Raw genomic sequence first — 18076 nt, forward strand, 5'->3', positions numbered from 1 at the left:
AAATAAATTTTTAAGGTCAAGTTTTAGGTGCAGGTTGTGTGTTTTGTGGGGTTATAGGGCCGGAAGTAACCAAATTAAATGTACATAATAAATATTTTTTGTTAATAAATAATTTTGAAGTAAAAATATTTTTTGTATTCAAATGATTTTTGTTTTTTATTTATACTAATATTTGTAGGTTTTTGTTATATGTTTTTAGCATTGTAATATATTTTTAGTTTTTTAATTTTTAATATTAAATATATTTGTATTTTATTTTTCAACATATTCATATTTTTCCTTATTTACTTTGTTTATGAAATAATTGTATTTTGTTCAAGATATTTTGTTTGTTTTTAATGTTGCACTGACTGGACCCCTCCGCAATCCATCATTTTCCCTACTGTTGTACTGACTGGAGTGAGAATAGTAAATGTTACCCCTCCACCATGCAACACTTCCCCCACTGTTGCACCCATTGTGGGAATAGTAAATGTTACCCCTCCCCAATCCAACAGGTTACCTACTGTTTTACTGGCTTGAATGGCTATTGTAAATATTACTTATCTGCAATCCAACACTTTCCCTACTGTCGCGCTAATTGGATTGGGAATAGTACATTTTACCCATCCACAATCCAACACTTTCCCTACGGTTGTATTGACTCAAGTGGAAATCGTAAATTTTACTCCTCCGCTATCCATCACTTTCCCTACTGTTGTACTGACTGTAGTGAGAATAGTAAGTTTTACCCACCACAATCCAACACTTTCCCCTACTGTTGCACCCATTGGAGTGGGAATAGTAAATGTTACCCCTCCGCAATCCAACAGGTTAACTACTGTTTTACTTTCTTGAATGGCTATAGTAAATATTACTTATCCACAATCCAACACGTTTAGTACAGTTACATTTATTGGAAGAAGATTTGTACATTTTACCCAGTGTTATTAGTTTTGTATTGCGTGAAGAGGGAGTAGTAATTTTTTTTATATATTTGCTATAATGGTTTTTTAACGTTTGTATACAGTTTAATGGGAATAGAATATGTGTTACATTTTAAATTGTATATATTTATTATGTTTTTATTCAAAATGATATTTTTATTTATTAATCTTTTCAATGTGTAAAATATGTTTTACTAAATTTAAAGAATTTTAAGTTGTTTACATTTTTTCTTTAATTAGATTGGTTTGTTTTGTGAAGATTTTATGTTAATTGTATATGTGTAAATATATTTATTTGTTATATTTTAATATTGTTTTGAAATTATAATATAAATTAAAATGATTAATGTAATTTTTAAGTCACTATATGTAAATATATACTTGTTAATTATTATATATGCATGTTTAACTTTCCTAAAATTACATTTATTTGTTTTACTTGTTCATATACATATTAAATCTATTTTATTTCTCGAAATTAATGTTACTATTTATTATATTAAATATGTATTATTTTATTGTATATATATTTAAAAAACAATATTGAATACAATGAAATTAATGACCAACTTTTTTTGATATTTTTGTACTTACCATTATAAGCATAGGATGATTATACTCTTGACAGTGATATTTTGGTCACAATAATTTTATATGTTGAGGGTCAATATTTTGTTAGTGAACCATCGAGTAATTACCAGTGGCTAAGATTAATTCAAACATTCCATCCATCGCTTTTTTGGTTACTTCAGTGTAACACTCTAGGTAGGACAGGTATGCTCATGCATGGGTCCCATGCCCACTGTGCCACTGGAACCAGCTATACCTATTTGGTGAACCGTAATAATGGCTAAACCAGTCCTAGGTTGCTTGGCTCCAGTTTCAGGGAGGACCAGGCCTCGCAGTTTGGTCTGGATTTTCCAGTTGAAGCAGGATCTGGATTGATTTGCATATTCCTGGGTTCAAACCGAGGTGGTACAGTACGCAAAATAACGATGGACTGGGATGAAGACCTGTAGACGGACCTGTAATTAATGCAAGCATTTGAGCCATCACTTTTTTATATAGTTTGCCAGGGCTGGGGCGGCATACAGGGTACCGAAACCGGCCCTGGCAAACTGCTTGGCCGGCCACCCTGTAGGGGAGTGGGGGGTTGCAGCCGAGCTGTTTGTTAGGGCCGGTTGGGGCCAATTTTGTTACAGAAGGCCGAAATTGACGCCCATCGTATCAAAAGCGACCCCCAGGGGCCCAAAGCCGGCCTCCACAATGGCGGCCCAGCAGGGAAAATGCCCGGTGCCTGTTAGGGTCAGTCTGGCCCTGGAGGCATGATTGATTCTAAGTTCATGTGTGAAAACTGTCACTTTTAATAAATGGCTCCCCACATAGTGATATAACCTTATGTACTAAGGGGAAACGTTTCTGCATGTTAATGAAATGCACATTTTTGAATTTTGAAGATCTTTGATGGTAGTTTTATGTGGAATGTGCTTCTGAAGGACACGTGTTTACCTCTTTTCCTTCACTTTAGTTACAGTATAAATGACTCTTCGCTCTTTAATGCTACAGATCTGTCAAGGTCACAGCCCTCCGGTGCTGCTGTTCAGCAGTGGGCCGCACGTGCAAGTCAGGAGGGGCGCCTGAGGTCCCGGGCAGTATCTCGGGATCCCTCACAGACGTTTCTGCCATCAATATCAGGCTTTCTTCGAGTGCACTCTGCCCCACATTCCAAGAACACTCGTCCCCTACACAGATTGCCCCCTAGACGTGTTTATCTTGCACTCCATTAATCATTCACCAGAATATATGTCCCCAAATCTGGTGAATCAGCTGAGCGCAGAGCGCAGGAGACAAGCAAGGGAACCGCAGCTCGCACCCCCTGAAGCGGCTGCTGAGGCGGCGCGGGTCCGCTCTCACCATGGGCTTCGGCGATGTCATAGAGGAGCGGGGCATGGGGACCTTCCAGATCCTGCACATCACCCTGCTCACCGTCCCGGCACTGCTCATCCCCAGCCACAACTTCATCCAGACTTTCTCGGCCGGAGTGCCTGATCACCACTGCCGGGTGTGGACCAGCAGCAACGGCAGCCGATCGACAAACCGGACGGGAGGCCAGCTCCGGGCCTTCATCCCCACCGACACGGGCGGCAGACTGGAGCCATGCCGCCGGTACACACGACCCCAGTGGCAGCTCCTGGACGAGAACGGTACCCACAACGCCTCTGGGATTGAGACTGAACCCTGCCTCGACGGATGGGAATATGACCGCAGCGTGTTCATCTCCAGCATCGTGGCCGAGGTAGGGCGTGGTTGGTCACTTTATGTCTTGGTCCGCCTCGACTAAAAATACCTAGGAGGACTCACCAGCGTCGCCACAGAGAGGTCTCTATGAGAATAATGGCCTGCATTTTGGCGCCCTTTAATGAAAGGCCATTAATATAGGTAAACCTTATTGTTGGGTGGGGGGTGGGGGCATTGAGTGAGTCTTGATTTTACTGAGAGGTTCGAGCAGTGGGTTGCTTGTTTTCTGCTCAATATAAGTGATCTCTTTAAATGGATTATGTCTAGGGCCTATCGTAAGTCAACATGAACCTTTACAGACACAAAGGAGAGGGGGCGAAACGCTGCCCACTAAGATAAGCTCAGAAGAGAAAAAGTTTATGCTCGAGATGATGCTGTATACATACAGAACCCGTTAATGCGGAAAGTGCGGTAGACCCATAATTATTCGGGAAACGCAGTGGCCACAGAATAGAACATTGCCAGTGTCATTGCTAATATTCCGACCCGTATCTTATCCTCATTGCCACTTTTTTTGCATTCTTGCAAGATCGGTGGCTTAAAGCCAGTACTAAATTTGTAAAAATGAACAAAATAAATATGTGCAGTGGTACGGTTTTGTTTAGGCACTCACCATTGACTGCCGAATACCGTTAATGCCAAATACCAAGGGGCAGATTTACAAGCCCCTTGCGATACTTTTCTGCCACTGTTGCGTCACTTTTGTGACTCAGCAACAGCGTAAACATTGTGTCACGTTGTGACACATTTACAATGTGACGCATCTAGGGAGATGCGCAGGAAAGCCTTGTAAAAGTGACGCAGGGAAATCTACAAGATTTCACTGCACCACTTCTAGGACGCAACTGCATCAAAACCTTACACATGCTTGAAGGAGGCGTAAGGAGCGACGCAGCACAATAGGTATAGGCCGTCCTGAGCATTTCTGGAGTTGCGTCGTCCTTGTGACATGATTCCAGCAATGACCTTTGCGCAAACAGATGCTTGACGCATCTGTCAATCCTTGCGCCATGGTGCGCGCATTGTAAATGCGACGCATCCATGGTGGCGCAAGGTTTTTTTTGCATGGCGCAAGGAAACTGACGCATCTGCTATCACGCAGAGATGCGTCAGATTCTTGTAAATCTGCCCCCAAGTATCTAGTCTTTATGCTTCTCCGTGCCTCATTCATCCTTCCCTGTATACTCCCTTTCTCTTGATCTCACTCTTGCAGGTCATTTCCCCTACTTGCTTCCTCTCCGTTGGACAGTTTACCTACATTTCTCTTCCTTCTTTCTTGTTTTTGTCTTTCTCTCTCATGCTCTGAGTCATGCCCGGATGATTACAAATCCGCCCCAGACACTAAAATTGAGTGGGCCGATGCCAGCTGCAACCACCTGCACAAATTAAGCGGTTAGGCATTGCTCAAAGTACAAAGTTCTTGGTCGTTCAGTCCCCTGAGCTGCTGGTCTGCTGGAAAATACATGCACCTACAACTCGGGTGGCTGGCGCAACATTTTATGCGTTTGTGTTGAATGGGCAGAGTGCTATTGGGGTTGGCTAAATCATGACGAAGATGTTATAATTGAGAATTTACAAATAACACTGTGCCTGGCTACAAATGGTTATTTTTTGTTATCAAAAAGAGTTTGGGCTTTAAGGAACTGCTTAGAAATTAGTTAGATCATGCTTTGTTAGGTCGAAGCTGTCTGTGACATGTTAGAGACATTCAGCAAGCTTCCCTGGGAATGCATTCCGCATGTTGCTTACCATTGGCTTTGTGGTTTGTAACTCACACTTGCTTGCCTTTTATTTGCTGGCTTTAATTGTCTTAAGCTGTCCAGTTTGAGTTTGTCCCTTCCCTTGCCCAAACCCCATTTACAGTATGCTCCGAGAGCTCCCTTTCTGTAAACAGGCCTTCAAATCTGGTTGTTACCTTGTCACATTTGCTGTGCAGTCAAAGACAGGGGTCAAATGTCAGGCTTTTGTCTTCCAAGAAGAATGTCTTTGCTTTGGTTTCTCTTACTATGAAGTGAGAGGATTTATGTGACAATTATTCTGGCTACTGATGGTGTGCTGGTCGGAAGGCTGTAGGATGTTATTTTTTTCTAGCACCAAACAAAATTGAAATTTATGTAAATTACCTGTACAGGTATTTAAGAATATGTCAGAATTAGGATATCACAAATGAAGAACATTTTTAGTAATTCTAAACCGTGATAGAAACAAATATTTTAACATGTTCAAAACAAATCCATATACTAGATGACGTTTTCATATATTATCGTTTGTGTGCTGTATACTTTCATCAGTAAAACTTTCATCTGTACAAATGTAGTGGTCTTGTCCATTGAAGATATTTTGCCTATACCAGCAGTATCCTACCACACTATGCATACCCCACTTTACCCCACTCCACTCTATTCTGCACCGCTCCATGCTACTGAACAACACTCTGCACCACTGCAAATCACCCACTCCATGCCACGCCACACCACTCCAAACTCTCACGGCACTCTACTCTGCACCACTCCACTCTACGTCTCTCTACATCACTCTATGCCAATGCACTCTACTGTATGCTACTCTACTATGCATCACTGCATTCTTTGCCACAGCACTGTACACCACTCCATTCTGCACCCCTCCACTCAATGCCACTGTACTCTATGCCAATGCAATCTACTCTAACCACTCCACCCAGTGCACTCTATGCCAAAACACAGTATGCTCTAATCTTCTCTACACTACTGCACTGTATGCATTCTACTCTATACCATTTTACTGTCCCGGGCACCACTCCACTCTAAACTGAAATAGTCTACTCTATGCCACTGCACTTGGCACTCAGTGCCACGTCACTCTTCACCACACCACTCTACTCTACTCCACTCTACTCTATGCCACTGTACTCTACTCGGCAACACTCTATGCCCCTGCACTCTAACCCAACTACACTCTATGCCATTGTAATCCATGCTACTGTTCTCCTCATCACTCTACTCTGTACCACTATGCTCTACGCCAATGCACTCCATGCCAATGCACTCTATGCCACTCTACTGTACACCACTGCTCTCTATGACAGTCTGCTCTGAAACACTGCATTCTCTGCCACTGAACTCTATGCCACTACACTCGGTGACACTGCACTGTATAACACTGCACTTTACTCTGTCCAACTCTACTCTATGCCACTCTACGCCAATGCACTCTATGTCACTATACTCTACGCCACTCAACTCTGCATCACTTTACTCTATGCCACCACACTCTACCCTGCACCACTTCACTCTACTCTGCACCACTCCGCTCTATGCCACTTCACTCTACGCCACTGAAGTACACACCAATCTACTCTACACCACTGCACTGTGCTCTGCACCACTATACTCTATGCCACTCTACGCCAATACGCCCTAAGCCACTCTATTCTACTCTGCACCACTACACTCTGTGACATTGCACTCTACTGTACTCAATTCTATGCTGCAGCACTCTATGCCACTCTATTCCACTCTGTGCCATTCCTCTCTATGACACTGCAATCTACCCTGTGCATCTCCACTCTGTGCCACTCTATTCTGCACCACTGCACTCTACGCCACTGTACTCTACCCCACTTTACTAAAAACTAATGCACTCTACACCAATCTACTCTACACCACTGCACTGTATGCCACTATATTCTATTCTGAAACACACTATGCCACTGCACTCTACACCAATGCACTCTACGCCACTGTACTCTGCAACACTGCACTCTCTGCCACTGAACTCTACACCACTCTAATCTGCAGCACTCTATTCCAATGCACTCTACTGCCAATGTATTCTATGTCACAACAATATACACTTTATGCCAATACATTCTATGTGGCAATGCAGTCTATGCCACTTTAACCTACAGTGTACCAATTGCATTCTATGGCAGTGCCTGCTATGCCTCTCTACTCCACATCACTCTACTCTATGATGTGCACTCTACCTGACTCTACTATGCACCACTGCACTCCTCACCACTGCACTCTACTCCACTCCAGTTCACTCCACTCTACTCTAAGCCCCTCCAGTCTATGCAACTCCACTCTGCAACACTGCAGTCAATGTCACTGCACTCTATGCCACTACTCTATGCCACTGCACTCTACCTTGCACCACTACTCTTTACTCCACTTCACTCTACTCTGGAGCAATCTACTCTATGCCACTGCACTCTAAACCACGGCACTCTACCCAACTACCCTGCACAACTACACTCTATGCCAGTATACTCTACTCTGAAACACTCTATGCCACTGCACAATGAACCACTGCATGCTACGGCACTCTTCACCAGTGTGCTCTGTGTCACTGCATGCCAATCTACTCTACACCACTCTACTCTGCACCCCTGTGCTCTGCACTCTTGTACTTAACACCAATGCACTCTACTTCGTAAGACTGCACTCTACGCCACTGCATGCTATGCCACTCTACACCATTGCACTCTATGTCACTGTGCTGTACACCACTGTTCTCTGCATCACTCTACTCTGCACTATTCTGCACCACTCTACTCTGCACCCCTTTACTCGATGCCACAGCACTCTAAGCCACTACACTCTATTCTGCACCACTCAACTCTACACGATGTACTGCACTTTACCCCAATGCACTCCACACCACTCCACTCTACCTCACTCCAGTCTGTGCCACTCTAATCTATTCTGCACCACTGCATTCCAGGCCACTTCACCCTACCGCACTGTACCCAATGGCACTGCACTCTACGCTACTCTACACTACTCTACACCTCTGCACTGTACTCTGCACCACCCTGCACTACTCCAACTACACCACTTCGCTCTACTCTGAAACAATCTACTCTACGCCACTGCACTCTACACCACTTTGCTCTATGCCACTCTACTCCACTTTGTGCCACTCCACTCTACTCCATTGAACTTTACGCCACTGCAATCTACTCTGCACCACTCTACTCTTCTATACTACATGCTACACTAATGCTGTCTGCACCACTTTACTCAAAACCAATGTACTCTACACCACTGCACTCTACACCAATTTACTCTGTACCACTTACTTTACGCCACATCACTCTAGGCCACTCTAATGCACTCTATGACATTACACTCTATGGCGTCCTACTACATTAAACTCTACTCCTACTTACAACACTCTTCTCCACTCTATGCCACTCTAAAACACTACTCCACTCTACAACACTCTATACAACTCCCTCTATGCCACTCCATGCCACTTAACTCCACTCTATTTTACTACTCACTACTCCACTCTGCTCGACTCTATTCCACTCAACTCCGACACTCCATGCCACTTCACTCTACAACACTTTACTCCATTTAATGCAACTGCATTCTACATCAATCTACTCCACTCTACGCTACTCTGCTCTATAACACTCTACTCCAATCTAAGAAACACCCACTAGACCACTCCACTCTGTTCGCCACCACTCCACAACACTCGATGCCACTCCACTCTACTGTACAACACTCAACTCTACTCCACTCTACGCCCTTCCACTCTATGAAATTCTACTGCCCCCTCAACACTCCACAGCATTCTATAGAACTCCACTTTACGCCAGTCCATGATACTTCACTTCTTTCCACTCTACTCTACTCCACTCTACTTTAGGGCACTCCACGGCACACCACGACTCTCTACGCCACTCCATTCACTTCTTTCCACTCTACTCTACTTTAGGGCACTCCACGGCACACCACGACTCTCTACGCCACTCCATTCACTTCTTTCCACTCTACTCTACTTTAGGGCACTCCACGGCACACCACGACTCTCTACGCCACTCCATAACACTCTACTCTACTCCACTTATGACACTCCATGCCACTCTCCTTTACTCCCCTAACTTCTAGCCATGCTTAACAGCAGCCACGCTGGTGTACAACATGGCAAAAAACATATTGACAAAGCCAATAGCTCTTGCATAAGCGAGACCCATTAGATTTTCCACAGAGCTTTATATAGCGTGAACTTGACCCGAGGGTTTCAGGTATCAGAGCACTTTACATACGCAACAGTTGTGTTACACAAGGACACATTAATTTTCTGTTAGGCACAGGAAGATTAAGTGATTTGCCCAGAATCACAGGATGTTGAGCATCCTTGCTAGACTCAAACCCAGTTCCCTAGATTTGAGGTTGAATGCCCTAGCTGTTAGGCCACATCCTCTCCCCCTTTGCCAGTGCTTGTTTTCTGTGAATTTTAGCTAGAATATAGGCAACAGTACAGTAGTATAGTGTTTTGAGTGTGTGCGTAAAACATTACTAAAGTTTCATATGCTGCCTAATAGCTTGCTTTCTCTTACAATATGTGATAATTCACTGACTCTTCATTGTCAAACTGTACTATGGATGGCAATACGAAAACTAGATGCTAAACTGTCATCCGTTTCTAAGCCTCGCTCAGACCCTTCTTTATTCGGCGGAAACGAATGATTTTGCCGTCGAAAAGCTCAGCGCATTTATGTACCTGCTGCAGAGATAGGTGTGACTCGCAGGGCCCGTCTTTGCGCTCTTGTAGGCCAGGTTCTTCCATTCACCCTTTAGAAGCGGGAAAAACGGATGCGGTTGACTTGGGTAACAAAAGCACCTACTGTGCACGCGCAGCACATGGCTGTAATTTTGTCCCGACATTTTTTTTGTCATTAGTAATCCACGCGTTCGATAAGAACTGTTTAGCCTTGCATATATCCAGTGTTTTAAATGGGCAGGTACGGTCAGGTACTGAATACCTGCACTTATTTACTTTGAAAGGCAGAGTACCAGCACTTCTCAGTACTGTTGCAGTGCATTTAATGAGAGTACCGGCGATTCTCATAAGCAAACAGGCACTCTGAATAATACGTAAAAGCACTTTATAATTTCATTCAAAGCACTGATTATATTTCCACCTTTAAATGTATATATTTGCTTTGTAATCAGTTGTCGCCTATGGAAAGAGAGCCGCCCTCCCTCCAGTCAAACCCATATATTTAACATGCTGGTCAAGTTTCGTACCTAGGCTGCTATGCACGGTAACATCTGGGACTTGAGAACTAGGGCGCCGGGGCATAGGCAAGATGCAGTTGACCCGGGTGTGAAAGGCCCTGTGGACCCAAGTTATGCCTGTCTGTCTTTTACTGCCAAACTGTTGTTGGGGAACTCTCTTTGATAGCTTGATGAGAGCCTGTGGTGTCCCTTGCACACGGTGTACCAGGACGGAAACCACTGCTGTCTGAAATCTGTTTCTTCGCAGCGTTTTCACCCTTCTATGCTTTTTTGCTGAGTTGCAAAAACTCATTCGAGTCTACCTCTCACCCATTTCGAGTTAATTATTGCTTGTCTCTTTATTAACTTCTTGGAACATTAATCCCTTATTGCCATCACAGTAGTTTCTACCTATGGTTAACCGAAGTACCCTTTGGTTTCTGTTTGTTGTAACTCTTGGCAGTATGTGCAAGCCGCTGGCTTGGACCCAAACACCCTGTTGATGTCCTCATGTACCCAATTACATTTCTTTGTACAGAAACACTCATACTGCATCTCAATACACCAACGGATAGCAGACATCTTGGGCATGATTCACAAAGGGGTCTGTCCTCGTAGCGGAGGCCATGTAGTCGTAGAGGGACCTCCGAACTGAGTTTGTCATTGCAGAAGTCCCGCCACAAGTGAGGGCCCCCTCTGCCATGACTTCAGGGCTTCCACCACAAGAGCGGAAACCCTTTGTGAATTGGGCCGGTGATGTTGAAAATGCAAGAGACCCTAATGACCTGTTGTGCTGAGGGTTTGCAATATGTAACCCCCCAACTTTCTTCCTCATCACTCTCCTCACTCGTGCAATAGAACCCATCAACTGAGATTATATCTGATTACTAAACATATAGGGCCTGATTCACAAAGGTCAATTTAGTCCTGAAGTCTATGTTTTGACCTAAAGTCTAACCTCAGACCTGGAGTCTAAGTTTAGATCTGAAGTCTATCTTTAGGCCTGTAGTGTAAGTTTAAACCTGAATTCTAACTTTAGACCTGAAGTCTAAAGTTAGACTTCAGGTCTAAAGTTAGACTTCAGGTCTAAAGTTAGCCTTCAGGTCTAAAGTTTGACTTTAGGTCTAAAGTTCGACTTTAGGTCAAAAGTTAGACTTCAGGTCTAAAGCTAGACTTCAGGTCTTAAGTTTGACTTTAGATCTAAAGTTAGACTTCAGGTCTAAAGTTAGACTTCAGGTCTAACGTTAGTCTTTAGGTCTAAAGTTAGACTTTATGTCCAAGTTAGACTTTTGGTCTAAGTTACACTTCAGGTCTAAAATTTGACTTCAGGTCTAAACTTAGACTTCGGGTCTAAAGTTAGAATTCAGGTCTAAGTTTACCTTTATGAATTGGGCCTGTAATGTCTGGATTACTTACTGGTAATGTTCAATACCCTAATTCGACATCTCCTTTCCTCATTGCTCACTATTGCAGCTGTGAGGCCCGAGTCACTCTGGGCACTAGTAATTTCTTTTGTTTCAAAAGTATAGACGTACTTACCCCTTGTCTATTAAAGGGATAAACACTCACAACTTCACCTGTTATCCTGAGCATTCCTTTATACCCTTAGCCTACCAGGGTGGGTGGTTGTGAACATGAGTAATGGGATGAGGAATATGGAATCAGAGTAAAGAAGATTACCAGTAAGTAATACAAACATTATCATCCGCATCTACATTTCTTATTCCATTCCTCACTATTGCAGATATACCAAAGCAATGCCGTTAGAAGTAAAAAATATGCGTACATGACAGAAATCAGGGCATTTATTCAAAGAAACATGAGCTCATCACATACGCAACTGTTAATGATACATTTCTTGTATTCAAAACTATTGAACCAAACTGTAATTCAGACCAGTGGGCCAAACCTGACCGTTGATGTTTAGCAAAAGTAGGTCATCTTACCCAGGTCACCACCACAAAACGATCAGTGATAGAGACACCTCATTCAGCTATCCGCATGGACAAACAATCCCAAACTTTTCCTGGAAGCTGAAAGCCAGAATTCAAATAGGAAATATAAATTATTTATTTAACCCAATGGCTTAAAGTAGAAGGGGAAGCTTTCTGCCCTTATTGGCCTGACCAAAGTTAATGAACAATGAATCAAACTTCCTGAAATCAGCTTTTCTAGAAAGTTAAAACCTTAACACAGGGCCGGCTCTAGGCTCATGGTGGCCCTGTGCAGGGAGCGTAGGTAGGGGGCCCCGGAAGAACATATACGATAACTGTTTCTTTAAGTCACGGATGGTATGAATTTTTGCTTGCACTATAGAAAGATCAGTACTATTGCCTTTGCCGCTAAAGCTAAATGATAATTAAAATGTTCATAAATGAATGAACATGCGCTGTCACACTAGTACAAAGGCAAGGCCACAAAATCCAGATGCACTGGCACTGCCCGTGCACAAGTGTGTAAAAGAAACCTTTCCAAAACGAAAATAATAACTGCTTTCACTGTAGCACATGCAGCCGAGCTCATGCTCGTCCTCAGACGTCAATCAGGAACGAGGAACACAGGTCGGTGCGGAGCCAGAGGCCAGGCAGTGAAAGGGAGGAGGGAGGGGAGGGGGGGGGGTGACTCGGGGCTTTGGAAGTTAGTAATAGTGGAAGCCAGGGATGCCGCCAAATCCCTGCCAGGGGCCGCCACGAATATGTATGTATCCGATTCCTCTTGGCGGCCCCTGGGGTTTGGCGGCCCTGTGCAGGTGCACACTTTGCACATGCCTAAAGCAGGCTCTGCTTAACAGATCTGACCACATCAAGTGACTCCCCATGAAACAGATAACTGTCAAAAGATAGTACTGGAAGGATTATCTCGTGTGATTTATGATATTCCAGATTCACCATTGGAACAAAATGTGTCCCCAGTATTAAAACCATGAAATCCTCAACAATTCTGAGATAAGGATGGCAACACGGTAATGCTGTTAGCTCTCCTATTCATAGCCATGCCCACAAGAAACACAACCTTCAATGTGAGGTATTTGAGGGGAGCCACCACCATTGGCTCACAATGATCTTTCTGCTAGGAGTCTAAAGCCAACAAAATGGCCCACCTAGGAAATATATTCCAAACCCTATGTCTTAAAACCCCAAACCCTTTAAAAAGCCTGATTTTTTTTTTTTATTTGAGATAGAGCTCCCTAGGGCGAATGAAAGACTTCAATTGCAGCCACTGGGGTCTCAAAGTAGAATTTGACCAGCCTTTATCAAACCCAAATTACAATATGTTCTCGGTGAGACATCAATTCAGAGACAAATACCTATTCCCACAACACTTTGAAAATGAGACACAATTATGATTATACATTCCTCTAGTGGACTTCTTCCTTGAAGCTTGAATAGAAATAGCCACAGGAAGAGAAAGGCCTAATCTTCTAATCCCTTTCTACTCAACTTCAAGGTCACAAATCTCAACCGCTGGAGAACTTAAATGGTTAACAGGGGTGTAGGGATTCGAAGATAAAGGTTGAGAGGAGAGTAGTAAACCAGATCGGTCCAACTGCATCTCCCTCATAAGGGGAAACGAATCCTTTCTCAGCCAATACAGGCAAACCAAGATTATGATTATTTTTGCCTCCTCCATCCTGATTTTTGCCAGTAGGAAATAAATTAAAGGCTATTGAAATGTTTACTTATCCACTGGAGGTCGATAATCCTCGTACCTAGTGTAAAACTGGGGCAGAGAGAAGTGAGGTGATCTGCAATCATATACACTTCTAGGTTACGAAACTACCAACATATCAGTCAGAATATATGAATTAAGAGCCTCAGATTCTGTCTGACATGTGGGTAATACTTTGCTTAGCACATCTGCCATTTGATTGTCTTTTTCTTTTATATGAGTGTATGTGAACAAAAGTACATTTAGTTTTGCAAAACTGCACATCAGTTGAACCAGATGTTTAAAGGATGCTGACCCAGTGCCAATTTCCTGTTCAGATGCAATATGCCTATTGAGTTGTCTGTTCTGACAATGCCATTTGTCCATCATATCTCCACTTGAAAAAAATGAAGAACTTCCCACATAGCCATCAACTTTCCCCAGTTTAAAGAAATACTCCTCTGATAAACTATCCAGAAACCCTGTGCTCTTTTGCCCCCCAAATGCCTCAAAACACTTCTGACTAGAGCCTGTGGTGAACATCAGTGTGGACTGGGGTAACAGGAAACAGGATTACCATCTGAACCACCTGTCCAGGTTGACATGAGCCAACCATAACCTCATCAGAAGCCTCAGATTCTCTGAAATCAGAATCATGGTGTTGAAATTATTTGAGGATGGGTCCCAATATTTCAGAATATGAAGCACTAATGGTCCCAGTTGTATACTTCAGTCAGTCAGTCAGTTCAACTTTATTTCGGCTAATAGCCATAAAAGCAGGAAGTACACAAAAAATAAACTATAAACAAGCATGGGCTAATTAAAAGGGAAAGGTACAAGTTATGACAATTTATCGAATAACACATTGCAATTGGTATGTACTGGGGCAGAGTAACAATTAATTCTATACAGTTAGTTATGCCTATTCTTAAAATACAATTTAAAACCATAAAAAAGGTTATTTCATTATAAAAGCCAGACTAAAACCATCACTTTAAAAACTTTAAAACCACAGGATTTGTACAAAAGTAAACTCAGTGCATTCTACGTTGTTTAACATGGTGGGAGCAAACTACAGATTCCATTTTTACATTATAGTTTGAAATTATTTGAGGATGGGTCCCAATATTTCAGAATATGAAGCACCAATGGTCCCAGTTGTATACTTGACATGGGACCACACATTACTTGTTACCCGAAAATAATAAGGAGAATCAGGACACAGCAAAAAAAAAAAATGTGTGAACTGTTTGCATGCCAATAGTATATTTGCCATATTTCGTTGTACCTGCAGGATTTGTCTTGTTGATGCGAAGTTCTGTTGAAGAAGAGTACACAGTCTTTGCACAAGTATGACCATCCTCTCCTGAGGAAGACAGACCAGCTCCACAAACGTTAAAGCCAGGGTCCTTTCTAAACTTACAATGACAGCTCCAAAATTGACTTTTTGTAATTTGGAAGAAACCCAAACATTTTTGAGGTACACTTTACGTTCTGCACCGTCATGATCAGGTTGTCTCGAGTTTGGGATACAATCAACAGGTTGTTCTGATAAGGATGAATTTGAATCTTATTATTGGCCAGGAGTATAATTATTGAAGCCAGACTCTTGACAAATACACTGGGGGAAGTTGTCAACCCAACGAAAAACCCGAAAATGACAATGGCTTTGCCCCAATGCAAACATCAACAGCTTCTGATTGTCTTGTCTGATAGGAACATGTAAACCAGCATCTTTAAGATCCATCAGTGGCAAAAAGATTTACTTCCCTACGAAGGGAATTACATGTTGCACGGATGTCATTTTGAAGTGTATTGTTCTTAGAAATACGTTCAAGTGCTTGAGGTGTACCAAAAGACAGTACTCCTCTGATAATTTTTTTTCACCAAGAAGACTAAGGAGTAACATCTCTGACCTTTTAGCAACTCCAGTACTGGTATTCATGCATTCTTTTGTCTTAGGATCAGCACCTGTCTTTCTTCTTGGATACTTAGGGGGAGAAGTCATAAAATATCCTACTGAGAACCTTCAGAAAACCTAAAGCATAGCCCTGAGAAACCACTTGATTCACCTAGCTGTCCTTGAACTCCTTGAGCCAGATATCATGAAATATCTGCAGTCATCCTCCGGTTTTTCCTAGGAACTGTCAGTCCTAACCTAGTGAGGAACGCGAATTGCATTTTGAATTCCAGTAGGTCTTAGAATTGTTTCCGGACTGCCTGGGTTGAAAGTGGTATCTGTTTGATGATGGTTCATATCTCTTGCGATTTGAGCTATCACAGGTCTTGTTGATTTTATTATAGTTTCTAGACTTCTGCCTGAATGGTTGAATGTGCTTTCTTCTGTTAAAGGTTTTCAGAATTGCATTTCCATACTCCTCCACAAATAGCTTGTTGCCTGACAATGGCATCCTTAGTAGCTATGATTTTCGAGAAGAAGACACCTTCCAAATTTTCACATAAAGGTGCCTTCTTGCTGCTACCATCCCCCTTACTGTTACGCCTGAACCCTACAGAAAGTTAAACATAATATCCAAGATATATTTTTCCTGGAATTCTATAGCTACTAGAACCTGAGACACACCCTGCTTCTGCTGGATAACTTCTGGCAGAGATTGAAAATCCTCAACAAGGAATAAGAGGTGTACACAGAGACCTTTTAAGCCCACAGCAAAGTGGACAATTGCCCAGGGCCTGCAACTTCCAAGGTCCTTCCTGTTAAAGAGAGTGGGACTGTCTACCTTTCTTATACAATAAGTGTTATTTATGAAGAAAACAGTGTTATTCTAATTTGACAGTTAATCTTGCTTAACAGAAATTTGGTGCCAGATTTAGTAAGGGTTTAGGTGGGGCAAAGTTAATCTGGAAAATACATTTTTCTCAGTGGAAATTACACTTTGAGTCAGGTAGGCACTACTTGTGGGGCCAGGGAAACTTACCGGCAGTTACAGACTCCAGAAGGCCGTGAGGGCAACGGCAGCGCGAGCACCTACAGCGCGTTTCCAGCTGCCATGAGGGCAACGGCCGCAGCTACATCTTCCGGCAGCCCCGGGGGGAACGCCGCCGCACCTGTGACGCTCCCGCTGCGCCCGGAGGAACTACAAGATCGGTGAGCGGCGAGCACGCTTTGGGGGCCAGGGAAACTTACCGGCAGTTACAGACTCCAGAAGGCCGTGAGGGCAACTGCAGCGCGAGCACCTACAGCATGTTTCCAGCGCGTTTCCAGAAGCCGTGAGGGCAACGGCCGCAACTACATCTCCCGACAGCCCCGGGGGAACATCCCAGCACCTGTGACGCTCCCGCTGCGCCCGGAGGTGCTACAAGAGCGGGGAACGCCTCCCGTCCCGCGGGACGCGTGCGGGCTAAGCCCGGGCAAATGGCAGGCTGTCTGTGGCCGTCCGGGGCAGGACGAGGCCGGGCTGGGCCATCCCTCAAAGCTCTATTAGAAGGTGAGTGTCATTGTTACACCATGGGGAAACGTACAGTAATAACTGGTTCTAAACCCCTAACTGTGCCCACCATTGAAAGCATGCTTGAGGAAGCCGTTAACATATTCTCAACTGAGATTGAGCTAACTGAAAGAACACTCTCTATGAGCCTACTTGCACCCCATCGGCACTTATTGGGCGAAGTAGAGCAGGGTAATACATCTATCCCTTTTTCCGCTGTCCCCAGAAGTTCTGATTACCACCCCCAGCCAGCGTGATACGTTGTCTAAGGGCCCTGAGACTGAGCCTGAAACTACTGATGCTGATACAGTCAACATAGAATGTCAACTGAGGCCCAATACCGATGCCAGCAGTGGGTACTTGTCCAGGGCCACAACAACAGCGGGGGGTAAGAGGAAGAGAGGAGTAACCAAACCTACTACTTGTAAAAGGAAACAGCCGGCTCGCTCAAAAACCCAACCCACCCCGCAAAGTATGTGGAAACGAGGACCGACTGCTAATACAACGGGCACAACGGAGTTAACATCGAATAATACCGTGGATTTGACAGCTGCTGATGGTATCAATTCAGCCCATACACAAACTGACCATATGATTACACATGGCATACAGGGCAGGCCGGGGGACTTTTCAATTGACACCATAACGGACTCTGTTTTTGACCGATTAAAATGATTAATTGATAACAAATTTAATGCTTTGTTCAAGCGGCTGGACAGATTGGAAAATGTGGTTAAAAAACAGACATAAATAGAAG

At 43.5% G+C, this 18076-nt stretch overlaps 1 protein-coding gene across 2 annotated transcripts in view; it reads left to right on the top strand.

The window, feature by feature from the left end:
* Positions 1–2841: 2841 nt before the first annotated feature.
* LOC144781834 (solute carrier family 22 member 6-B-like) overlaps positions 2842–18076 on the top strand; it is a 639843-nt gene continuing 624608 nt past the window's right edge. For both annotated transcript variants that reach the window (XM_078660864.1, XM_078660863.1), the window contains exon 1: positions 2842–3222. In XM_078660864.1, the coding sequence (XP_078516990.1) occupies positions 2842–3222 (381 nt within the window). The remainder of the gene's footprint in view (positions 3223–18076) is intronic.

The sequence above is a fragment of the Lissotriton helveticus genome, chromosome 9 (genome assembly GCF_964261635.1).
Source record: "Lissotriton helveticus chromosome 9, aLisHel1.1, whole genome shotgun sequence".
In the NCBI taxonomy this organism is placed as follows: domain Eukaryota; kingdom Metazoa; phylum Chordata; class Amphibia; order Caudata; family Salamandridae; genus Lissotriton; species Lissotriton helveticus.